Source organism: Stigmatopora nigra, chromosome 20 (genome assembly GCF_051989575.1).
Source record: "Stigmatopora nigra isolate UIUO_SnigA chromosome 20, RoL_Snig_1.1, whole genome shotgun sequence".
In the NCBI taxonomy this organism is placed as follows: Eukaryota; Metazoa; Chordata; class Actinopteri; order Syngnathiformes; family Syngnathidae; genus Stigmatopora; species Stigmatopora nigra.
This window is the reverse complement of record NC_135527.1, coordinates 3,255,197-3,267,547: the sequence shown is the minus strand read 5'-3', so window position 1 is coordinate 3,267,547 and position 12,351 is coordinate 3,255,197. Positions and strand designations below refer to the sequence as shown.

The 12,351-nt window shown below is 40.2% G+C and overlaps 1 protein-coding gene, 2 long non-coding RNA genes and 2 other non-coding genes across 5 annotated transcripts; 3 read left to right on the top strand and 2 right to left on the bottom strand.

Moving 5' to 3' along the window:
• Positions 1-240: 240 nt before the first annotated feature.
• On the bottom strand, positions 241-1,640 carry LOC144213422 (uncharacterized). The gene is made up of 2 exons (XR_013329958.1): positions 1,606-1,640; positions 241-659 (listed from the first exon to the last, which is right to left on the bottom strand). It is a non-coding gene; the product is annotated as an uncharacterized LOC144213422 (long non-coding RNA).
• On the top strand, positions 1,059-6,426 carry LOC144213362 (uncharacterized). Its single transcript, XM_077741789.1, has 2 exons — positions 1,059-1,418; positions 3,898-6,426. The coding sequence occupies exons 1-2, from the start codon at positions 1,289-1,291 to the stop codon at positions 5,745-5,747; spliced, it is 1,980 nt and encodes a 659-aa protein (XP_077597915.1). The 5' UTR covers positions 1,059-1,288; the 3' UTR covers positions 5,748-6,426.
• Positions 6,427-7,160: 734 nt separating this feature from the next.
• Positions 7,161-8,728, top strand: LOC144213416 (uncharacterized). The gene is made up of 3 exons (XR_013329953.1): positions 7,161-7,546; positions 7,975-8,076; positions 8,155-8,728. It is a non-coding gene; the product is annotated as an uncharacterized LOC144213416 (long non-coding RNA).
• A 1,125-nt stretch (positions 8,729-9,853) lies between these two features.
• Positions 9,854-9,926, top strand: trnaf-gaa (transfer RNA phenylalanine (anticodon GAA)). Its single transcript has one exon. It is a non-coding gene; the product is annotated as a tRNA-Phe (tRNA).
• A 1,049-nt stretch (positions 9,927-10,975) lies between these two features.
• Positions 10,976-11,049, bottom strand: trnai-aau (transfer RNA isoleucine (anticodon AAU)). The gene has a single exon. It is a non-coding gene; the product is annotated as a tRNA-Ile (tRNA).
• Positions 11,050-12,351: the final 1,302 nt, after the last annotated feature.

Genomic DNA, 12,351 nt, shown 5'->3' with positions numbered 1-12,351 from the left:
CTTTTAGTACTATGCGTGTGATTTTATCTAATACAAGAGTGTTGGAGTGTGGGAGAATTTGGAATTTTGCTGGATGTTCAAGTACTTATATTGAACTCACTGAATTAGTTTACAAAATACAGTCCAAATACAGGCTGGAGACGATGGACAGTGACTTTGAAGGTTTGATTACAGAATATTCTGGGCACAGGTTAACCACGGGCAATGCTGTCGTCCACAAATGCGTCGAGACAGACAACGTTCATTCATTCACCTTTATTCTCTCAAGAGGGTGATATCAAAACTGAACAGGAATGGGATTTTACCCTACTTCATACAGTAAGAAATTTGTTATGAACCAGCGAATAGAAGATAACGACAATGTTGCAAGTCTTCAAGGATAAGCCATTTGTTATGAACTGGCAAATAGAAGATAATGACAATGTTGCAAGTATTCAAGGACACATCTGGCTACAGGACAGAGCTCTACTAAGGAGAAGCTTGAGACTCATGGAGTCATGACTAGAAACAGGCAAAATACATATTTCAACATGAGACCCACTTCATGACCCAGCTATTTGCAAAGCCCCTCTTTTTAGGCAATGAATCGAATATTTGTCCCAATATCAGTGGTGTGCCGTCAGGGCCTTCAAGGCCTTCTCTGCTGGCCTAAGGAATATCTGAATCACAGACCGATGTTAATTATATTTTGCTTATGAAAAATATATATATATACACATACCCACACACACATTCACACCCCACCCCCACGCACGCACACACACACACACACGCACACACACGCACACACAAACACACACACACATACATTTGTTAACTGGTAAATCATGTGAAATAAAAGTGATTATTTCGTTTTGCCTGACACGATCAAAATAATTCCACACTGAGGAAAACTTCTCAGAACGAGCCATAATTACGCCAAAGTCCGTCCAACAGACCCACGACACTTTGATACAGTTTATTTCTTTAAACTATTATCAAACTTTGGCCAAACGATACATTTCTTGTTCTTGTCACGTGATTCTTTCTTAAAGCTTTACACGCCCCACTATGGGCTTTCTCTCTTGAGCCATCGGCACAGAGCTGACGCACCAGTGTCGCTCGTTCCATCACTATCTATCAACAAACCTGCTTTAGCTTATCCCAGCTAGCAGCTATCAAAGAAACAAGTCGCTGACTAGCATATTTATAATCTAGCTTTATTTAGCTAGAAGCTATCAAAGGAATAAGTCGACGAAGAGGTCGTTTTAGGTTTACTGGCTCTTTTAGCTCATCATAGCTAGCAGCTATGTCGGCAACAACACAACGGTCAAAGCTCCAGGGGGAACTTTTTGAGGTCAAAAAGGTGTATTCAACTCACGAGCAATCGACGGTTTGCTACATAACGCAAGAAAAAGTTGTTCTTCATAGACTAGAAGGTGGGTTCACATTTTTCCCCATATATTCCTTCAAATGTATTCTATTCACATGACACTATAGTAGCGTACGTGCGTTTTCAAGAAGTTGCAGTCGCACCATTCGAAGAAAGAAGTAATAAATTATTTCTATTTAAATGTAACCATTCTAAGAGGGAAATGATGAGTCTCAACGCGTGTTAATACTTACCAACGGCATTAAACAGTAGCTTTCCTATTGCATCCTTATCACAAACAATGTATTTTTCAAATTACGCAAAGCGTGAGCGCCTACCAGAGGCGTTCAAGAGTAAATCCTGCTACTCGCCCTCCATTTTTGGCTACATGCTTGAGGGACATAACACTTATTTACATGCTTTAAATTGAAAATTAAAAAATATATAGATGTAGATGTACTGAACAACAACGAGAGCAGCGTTCAAAGAATGGTGTCAAAGTTGTGGCCCGATGGCCAAGCCTGGCCCACTACCACTCCGTGGTGCGGTCCGCAAAAGTACTTCATATTTAATGCTAAAATTCAAATGCAGCTTATATATGAATAGAATATTAACTATCATCAGAGATCAGCCAAGTGCCAGAAAATTGTCTGGAAATGCACCATCTACCCAGTTGTGGTTTGCTGCCGAGTCTACGTTGGGCTTCTCCCATTGTTTTTAATCCCAACATTCATTCATTCATTTTATGATATGCCAAATCTTGTATAGGGGTGCTGCCTATCCCAGCTGCCTTTGTGCTAGAGGCGAGGAACACCCTGAATCGGTGGCCAGCCAATCGCAGAGCACGAGGAGCAAAATAACCATTCACGCTCACACTCATACCTAGGGGAAATGTACAGTGTCCAATCAGACTACACCTCTATTTCAGTCTCATTAACCCCCCAAATAAAAATAGATCCACTACTGAATAAAAGATAATGCTTCTTTTAATGCCTCTCCTTTGGCGAAATCAGTTTAACTATGTTAAAATCTAAAACATAAAAAGGAATGTTTACAATGAAAAGGCTCCCAAAAAGATTTGACAAATTTTAAGGCGCTACATCACCAGTGAAGAAACTTTAATGACCAATTGTCCCTCACTTTGAAAAATGCACCTATAAACAGTTTTCAACTCATGTTGCTGTTGATTAAAATACTACAGTAGTTAGTACTGGTCACCGGTCTTTTGGTCACCGGTCTTTTGGTCACCGGTCTTTTGGTCACCGGTCTTTTGGTCACCGGTCTTTTGGTCACCGGTCTTTTGGTCACTGGTCTTTTGGTCACCAGTCTTTTGGTCGCCGGTCTTTTGCTCGCAGTTAGGGTTATGGTTGTCAAATGTACCGTATTTTCATGACTATAAGGCGCACCACATTATAAGCCCTCAATGAATGACATTTTTCCATATATAAGGTGCACAGTATTATAAGGTGCACTGTATTATAAGGCGCACTGTATTATAAGGCGCACTGTATTATAAGGCGCACTGTATTATAAGGCGCACTGTATTATAAGGCGCACTGTATTATAAGGCGCACTGTATTATAAGGCGCACTGTCTATTTTGGAGTTATTTAAGACTTAAGTGTGCCTTATAGTCGTGAAAATACGGTCATTGCTATTGACTTCCAGGAAAGAAGCACTCACTACACAGTCACCTCTAGAGCCAGTCATTGTTGATGTTTTGGACTTTTTTTGTATAAAATCTTGCAGTGGGGGAGGAGCTAGATGATGGAAGATTTTGTAAACTAAGATGGCATCTGCATATTTAACAGTATTGTTTCAGTTCAGGCGTTTGTGATTTTTTAATATCCGACAGTGGTGGTTTTTCGTTTTTGCTTTTCTGTTTTTTCCATATATAAGGTGCACTGGATTATAATGCGCGCTGTCTAATTTGGGGAAAATTTAAGACTTTTAAGTGCGCCTTATAGTCCTGAAAATACGGTACTTGGATATTAAACACTAACCTTAACCCTAACGGCAACCAAAAGACCGGCGACCAACGGGACCAAAAGAACTGCGACCAAATGTCCGACTGAGCTACTTTAACTGTTTTTATTTGGATTGGATTGGATAACTTTATTCATCCCGCATTCGGGAAATTTCTTTGTTGCAGTAGCAAGAGGGTGAGGATGCAGAAATAGGAAAGGCATTTTACACAAATAGGTAGTTAATAGTAAGTTAATAAATAAATACATGAATAAACATATAAATAAGTAACCGTGTTGCTGAAATATATATATACATACACATACATATATATAGAGAAGCACATGTATACTATATGAGAATTCAGTACGTCCTAGCCCACAGCCTTTTTTTGGTTAAAAAGCCTGACAGCTAATGGGAGGTAGGATCTGCGGAAGCGCTCCTTCCTGCATGAGGGTACCGCAGTTGTGACAAAATGAATGTATGGCGCCCTCTTCCGTTTGGTTTCATTTCTGTGAACAAGAAATTCAAGTCATTTTATAATTAGAAAATGGTTAATCAATTATCTTTGTGTCTTTGCAGGTTTCAGAAATGATCTTAGTGCTGATGGGCAGGAGTCTGTTGGCCTTGAAGAGGAATTTGAGCTCCACCAAATCAAAGAGGAGGAGCTAGAGTTCCCTCAACAACACTTGAGAGACGAGCAACATCCAATCAAAAGGGAGGAAGATCATTTCACCTGGTCACTTGGTGAGTTCGTGAAGAGGGAAGATGTTCTGGGCGTGGCAAGTGGAGGGGCGGAACCTGCAAACACCAAAACATGGCCCCGAATTAAACAAGAGGAGCAAGAGTTCCCTCAAAAACAAATAGGAGAGCAACTTCCAATCAAAAAGGAGGAAGATCATTTCACCTGGTCACCAAGTGAGTCCGTGAAAAGGGATTATCTGGGTGTGGCCAGCGAAGGGGCAGATTCTGCAAACGCCTCAGCATGGCCCCAAATTAAAGAGAAGCCAGAGTTCCCTCAACAGTGCAAAGGAGAAGACCAACCTCCAATCAAAAACGAATGTGTCAAATGTTCAACTGGGGAATCTTTCAAGAGTGAAGATGACCTGGGCCTGGCCAACAGAGGGGTGGAGCTTCTGAACGGCAGCTCAACAGAAGGATGGCGAGCAGAAAATGTAATTTCTCCTTTATCAGAGGGCAACAAATTGCTTGATGATGATGATGATGAAGATGTTATGAAAAATCCCAGCGGTAACAAACTCTGCAAATGCTTTCAGTGTGGGAAAACCTTTGGGAAAAAGTCTTCTTTGAAAATACACACAAGAACCCACACGGGTGAAAAACCATTTTCATGCTCAGTTTGTGGTCAAAGATTCACACGGGAGGAATACTTAATTAGTCATGCAAAAATACACACAGGTGAAAAACCATTTTCGTGTTCAGTTTGTGGTCAAGGATTCACAAAGAAGGGAAACTTAATTATCCATGCAAGGACACATACTGGTGAAAAACCATTTTCATGTTCAGTTTGTGGTCAAGGATTCACAAAGAAGGGAAACTTAATTATCCATGCAAGGACACATACTGGTGAAAAACCATTTTCATGTTCAGTTTGTGGTCGGACATTTGCACGGAAGGATAAATTAGGAAGACACACAACAACCCACACTGGTGAAAAACCATTTTCATGTTCAGTTTGCAGTAAAGCCTTTTCTAAAAAAGACAACTTAAAAACCCACACAAGAACCCACACAGGGGAAAAACCATTTTCATGTTCAGTTTGTGGTCAAAGATTCACAGTGAAGGCAAGCTTAATTAGCCATGCAAGAATACACACAGGTGAAAAACCATTTGCGTGCTCGGTTTGTGGTCAAAGATTCACAGAGAAGGGAGGCTTAAAAGTACACACAAGAATCCACACTGGTGAAAAACCATTTTCATGTTCAGTATGCAGTAAAGCCTTTAATACAAAGGAAAACTTGAAAATCCACGTAAGAACCCACACTGGTGAGAAACCATTTTCGTGTTCAGTTTGTGGTCAAAGATTCACAGGGAAGGGAAACTTATTTAAACATGCAAGAACACACACAGGTGAAAAGCCATTGTCGTGTTCAGTTTGCGGTAAAGCCTTTTCTCAAAATGGAGACTTACAAAGACACACAAGAACCCACACTGGCGAAAAACCATTTGCGTGCTCAGTTTGTGGTCAAAGATTCACAGAGAAGGGAAGCTTAAAAGTACACACAAGAATCCACACTGGTGAAAAACCATTTTCATGTTCAGTATGCAGTATAGCCTTTTATAAAAATGAAAACTTGAAAATCCACGTAAGAACCCACACTGGTGAGAAACCATTTTCGTGTTCAGTTTGTGGTCAAAGATTCACAGGGAAGGCAAACTTATTTAAACATGTAAGAACACACACAGGTTAAAAGCCATTTTCGTGTTCAGATTGCGGTAAAGCCTTTTCTCAAAATGGAGATTAACAAAGACACAAGAACCCACACTGGTGGAAAACTATTTTCCTGCTCAGTTTGTGGTCGAACATTTTCCCAACGGAGAAGCTTAATAGAACACTTAAGAACCCACACTGGAGAAGAATGTTTTCCTGCTCAGTCTGTGGCCACTGATTCGCTACAACAGTCTAATTAAAAAACTACACAATTGGGAAAAACCTGAAAAGAATACTTAACCCGCACAGGAGAAAAGTCCTTTTTTTTTTTGCTCAATTTGTGGCAGGAACAATGTTCCCTCTAAGCTGAGCGCGTGCGCAATTGTGCACTACTAAGCAGTAAATAAAATCATACCTTTTTTTTACTCCTTTCCCCACGATGGCGCCGTTTACGGGGCAGCCAGTGGCAGTAGCTCTGTCCACTCTTGTTTTTTGTGTTTTACAGCCAACTCTAGGATCAATATGAGTAAATGATACATGCTGCTGTTCATACTTGTTGCTTGCATGCTTTCTTTTTGTAATGAGGGAAATGGGTTATTTTGAAAAATACTGCTTTAAATTTAAGAGGGGGGTGATGTGTACTCCAACCTATTACGCGCATGCGTACTTTGGTGTCTGTATTGTTGCACACTTGGTTCTAAGTAAAAGACGTAAACGGATGACTGTGTCCTGGTTCTCTTCTTCAATACAGTACAGGCACGTTTAAAAAAAGTAATTGCAGAGGCTAAATTTGAACCAAAACAATAAAGCATGATAAATAGTCCCTCTGCTTTGAGCAATTTACCCGTACACAATGATGAATTTAATATTGATCTTGATGCGTTCACTGTTTAAGTTCAAAAATGTGAATTTTTGCAGTTAACGGCTTTGCGTTTAGCACAGCGCAATATGCCAAATGTTGTTTTTGACTTTACGAAACGGAATTATAGATATCAGTTGGTTAAATGCGAAGCAAAATTGGCGTTAGCTGAAATAGCAGTTTTAAAAAAAAGATGTGCTGCCTGAAAACACCAATATTGTCCGTCGCAAAAAAAAAGCTTTTAGCCTCCTTTCCAATCTTAACAGACTTCATTTCATAAGTTTCAGTCATGTTTTTTCATCACACGCATTCCAAAATTACATAAACGACAACAGACGGAAAGGACTCTTTTATTCGGTCGGTGGCGAAACTAATTCAAAGTTGAATCCATCTTACCTCTAAGCATTTCAGTGTTTCCAAAAAGTTGAGATGGCAGAAACGTTTGTCCAAGTGAGTCACGTGTCTCTAGATGGGTCGAAGACGTCCAACTGCAGAGTCTGACTGAATGCCATCCGCTGGATGCTGCATATTTGCGCTGGTGACATCAAAGAGCAAAGAGCTCCTGGTGATGTCTCTCTATGATCTACTTTTGGACCGTGGCCCCGCGTCTTGCGGACCCCCAGATATGATGGCGGCAATTTTAGCCGTTTATTTCTCATGCCGAATGGAATCAATATGGCTTGCTTATACTCCGATTAAGTGGAGCATATAAAGATCGTTTTGCTGTGTGCTCATGCAGAAAACCTACATGAGGCAATTTATGCTTTTGGAGAAAGAGAACAAGGTCCCATCCAAAATCTCAACTGAAACCATGAAGCAGTGGTTGCTGAGCAGAAGAAGCTTCCAGCATGAATGAGTACCAAAGGCTCATGTGAAAATACACATATGTACATGGAATAATCTAGTATGTATGCCCATCTTAAAGGTTCTGCAGCTTTGAAACAAAACTGCATCCTGAGATGTTCGCTCTTCTGCAGGAGGTGAGTTCAGAAAAACAGTGAGGATACTGAATCTGGAATTATTTAAATAGTGTGTGTGTGTGTTGTAATGCAATATTTCAATGGTGTTTTTTTTTTTTGGAAGGATAACTAAATTCACGTGAAAGGATAAGATATGAGGTTATACCGAAGAATTTTGGCCATTGTAGGAGTTTATGTACGAAGTATACCGACATTCAGGTCCCTTCCCATTCACTTGAACGCATCAGTGTGATGAGGAAGAAGAGTTTGGCGTTTTGAAATAAACTGATATTCCAATTGATGATGTACCATTTTCATATTCTAATTTTATACTCATATCTGCAGGTGAAAGAAAAAGATCATACATGTGCATTTATTTAGGCCAAATTGAAATAGTCAGAACAAAAGTCAAAACTTCCTTTAACTTGTGACTGTGTTTATGCATGCAGGCCTGGACGAAGGCAAGGCGAATGTGCCTGAATCAGATGCACGGACAAGTCTGCAAGGATTTCACTCAAGAAGAACACCTTTCGCAATTGTTCAATAGAAAGGTAAAGAAATTATTGTCTTTACAAAATGACCCACGTGAGACAATTTGTAAACGCTCTTTGTTGTTTTGTTTTGCAAAGGTCACACTCGAAGGCGTCCGCAAGTACCTTTCAATCGCGACCCCCCTAGCCGAAATGGACGTGAAAATATTTCTGCAAAATCTAAACCTGGCCCTTCAGAGATCTTTGAGCAGCACTGAGATGACTGAGACACAAAGACTGACACTGGATTTAGATTTCCACCGTGCCACAGCGCCCATTGTGAGCCGAATCCTCCAGTCGGCTCTCCGTTCTTTTTTTTCAAAGCTGAACACAACTGGGAATGAGGAGCCAATAACAGCAACATTGGAACAAAGAACCGAGTGCACCAGGAAAGAGATTGCCAGTATGCTCACCGACGCTGTGCTTTCCATCCCGTGTGTCCGTCAACACACGACACAAGACAATGTGCTGGACACTTGCACTGCCATTGCTGAGGAAAAAGCTTTTCTCTAACCTTCTTAAAACCTCTGCAAACTTTCAGTTGCTAAACTGGGATTGCACCTTGTTCACTGCACGGTTAAAAGTCAAGTTTGCTATTGGGGAAATGCTCAATAATGGCACTGATCGACTTCTTTTATTTTGAAGGTCAAGCTCAAATGATCTCCATGCACTAAAATGCTGTTTATACTGTAAATATCAACATATATTGGTGTGTGTCAATCTAATATAAACATACATCTATAATTTTGTGTGTTTCTCAAATGTTCTTACACATCTACGGTTATGTACACTGTGCCCTAGTAACTAGCGTCCTAAAATAATAAACTTGTCATTTATTTCCGATCTCTAATGTCTTCCACTGTATTGGGACAATGAAAACAACTGCGAAGAAAGCGAATGACGCTCCACTTCACTGGATTAATGTGTTGAACACATATTTCATAGATAATACGCATCCAGTTAATAGTTCTCTTTAGAATCTTTGTCCCAATGTTGTCACCTACTGGAAGTTTATCTTTATAAAAAAAAAAATCTTGGAAAAACCTAGTTCTGGTGCTGCAGGTTTTGCTTGTTTAATTCTGGCAACACAAAATATTTTTAAATATTCTTAAACACGTTTCCCAAACATTTGAAACAAATATTGGTGCCTTAGTCTGCGTATGTACTAATTCAGAGTCAGAAATGTTGCTAATTTGTTCAAGGAAACGCTTGAAACTAAGGGATTTTCACCCAGTAAAATTAAATATATACAGTGGTACCGCGACTTATGATCGTAATCCGTTCCGAGACTGTGTTCGTATGACAAGCATATCGTAATCAAGCGGACGTTTCCCATTGAAGTGAATTGAAAACAAATTAATTCGTTCCAACCCTTTGAAAAATTACCAAAAACAAGATATTGGATTGGAAAAAAGGTTTCATTTGTTCTAATTCGCCATATATTGACAAAGTAATGAATAATGAGTGGTTTAATAGTAATAAAATGTGTATAATGAATGTAAATTTAGACGCATTTCGCGGAGTGGAGAGACAATGACACACATGGAATAGGGGTTGGGGGCTGTTCGGCGGTCCTTCATGGGTTTGTGTAACGGTAATGCCTTCTCATCTGCTTCGATGAATGTCCACCTGAGCACGAAATTTTGATTGTATCTCGGGCGAATTATTCGACCGAAATTTTCGCCGGAAGACAAAAATATCGTATGGTGAAGCGGTCGTATCACAAGGTTCGACTGTATTGTACTAGTAGGCCATGAGTCAATTTGAAGTCCAAGTTGATTCCTTTTTCTTACAATCAGCCGAAGTAGCTCAGTTGGGAGAGCGTTAGACTGAAGATCTGAAGGTCCCTGGTTCAACCCCGGGTTTCGGCAGCAAGTTGGATTTTGCAAACCCACCCTAAATCAACTGATTCCTTGTATGCCATGAGGCATTTTGCAGTCAAGTTTGACTCTTGTCACCGACATGATCCGAATTGGCTCAAATAGTGAACGATGGAGTGTTCCCTGAATAGATCTCGATCTTCGTCAGTCCATTGGACTCTCTAAACCAGATCAATATATGTTAAAACTCCAATTGTAATATTGTACTAGTAAGCCATGAGTCAGTTTTCAGTTCAAGTTGGTTGTTATTTTTATCAATCAGCCGAAATTGCTCAGTTGGGAGAGCGTTAGTGATAGGTCTGAAAATGCAACTCCAGGAGCGGGCTAAGAAAGAGTGAGATCAATTTAAATACGAAAAAGGTTTATTACCAGACTGTAAAGTGGAGAGTGAGGGCTCTAACAGTGGAGTCCTGTTCAGCGCAATGTTCTTGCAACTCTTGTCGAATGACCAGTGAGTGTGTCCTAAATACAGGCAAAACTGACAGTTGTCAGCAGGACTTTGGACAGTTACGTTTCAGTCATTTGCAGGGCAAACAGTAATTGATCAGTGTCGGACAGTTTGGTATTTGTGCTGACATATCAATCCAATCACAAGACTAAGATTTATTGTTCAGTCAGACAGTTGGGTGTTTATGCTGACATGCCAGTCATAAGGATGACTTCGATGTTGTTATATTTACAAAAACTAATAATGTATGAACAAGCAATTGCAAAGAGACTTTGTCTTATCTTACAAATTCTATTATGATTTTCTACAGGCTTCCTCATTGGAGGCTAAGCAAAGTTCAGAAACAATGTTCTGCCCGCTTGAGTATGAAGACAAATTTAATTTCACAACAATTTGGGAAGAACAGAAATGTGTGAACGAACCTAGATAGTATTCCCTCACTGAGATGGTTCACATCTTGGGTGGCATCTTCTGCCTTCTGGAGCAGAGAAATTAACCGATCACAGAAACTGAAGAAACATCAAGACAACATCTTATGTTATGCCAGGGCAAAAGTTGTAGTTATGCAAATTCAACTAATACGCAAAGGTCATGGCCTGTATGGGGGTTGAACCCACGAACTTGGCGTTATTAGCACCAGACTCTGACCAACTGAGTTAACAAGCCGTATGTTACACAATCTAGGTATTTGCATGATGATGCAAATGCACACATCAACTAGCTAAACACATGTTACGGCAAAAGAAGTTGTGCAAAGTGGCCATGATTTTTGTGTGATGACCGCAATTGCAATTGTCAGCTAGCTAAACTGTTATGTTACGGCAAAATAAATCATTTAAGGCAATCTTAACTTAGTCTGGAGCAAGGGTGTCAAACCGCACAAAATGTTGCAGCAGACCAGATATGTTCCCCGGCTGCCTCTTTGACACCTTCTGTTCTAGGGAGGCTGTGCCCGTTCCACGGTCGAACCCAAAACTTTGGCTTTTTCAGCGCCATGCTCTGCCTAAATGAGATAAACAGCAATTTGCTGGCACTATTACTAAACTATCACTAAACTATGCCGAGTCGCCATTTCTCAACCTTACGCTCGGGTTCTTTCCTAAAGGAAGATTTCATCCAATAATGTTGCTCATCATAAGAGGTCCTCTGAGCCAATCTTTGTCTGATCCCTCACATCAGACAAGTTGGCCATGGGTAACCCTACCAGGGCTACAAAGCTCCGGTCAACATTGGTCCAAAGATATCTGGGACTGATTAACCCCACCACCGGGACACACAACATCAGTTCCTTTTTTGTCGAAGCAAACTACCCCACTGCCAAGAGTTACCATTGCTGTGAAAAAAGTATTCTTGAAATTGCCATCTAGATTCATACACATACTTGAGAGCATGTTACCAACAAAACAATGCAGTATCATTTAAAAAAATAACTGAACAAGACACGTAAAAAAATGAAAACAATCGAAAATTACATCTAAATACGAGAAAAGAAATATTTATCCATAGTGTTGGACAGTATTCAGTAATACTATTATGTATGTGTGTATTTAATCATTTACGTATGAATGCTTCTTCAATTTGTCTGAGGAGAACTCAAGACTGTAACAAGTCACCAAGTCCTCGTCCCAAGGACTGTTTACTGGACCTTCAACCCAGAATGCAGACCTAGAAGGACGCTTAAGAAGATGCTGATGCAGCGAGATCACTGTGTTAACAACCTTTGTGGTTACTCACATATTTACGTAAATTCACAACAATCTCTGTCTGAGCCTATTCGGGTCATGGAGGTGATTAGAATCTAACTTGACTGCAAAGCGACTCATGGCTTACAAGGAAACCATTTTTTAAATGACAGCCAGGTGATTTAGGCTGGGTTTGCAAAATCTGATGTGTTGCCAACACCCAAGGTTGAACCAGGGACCTCTAGATTTTAACCTAAACGCCCTACCAACTGAGCTACTGTAGCTG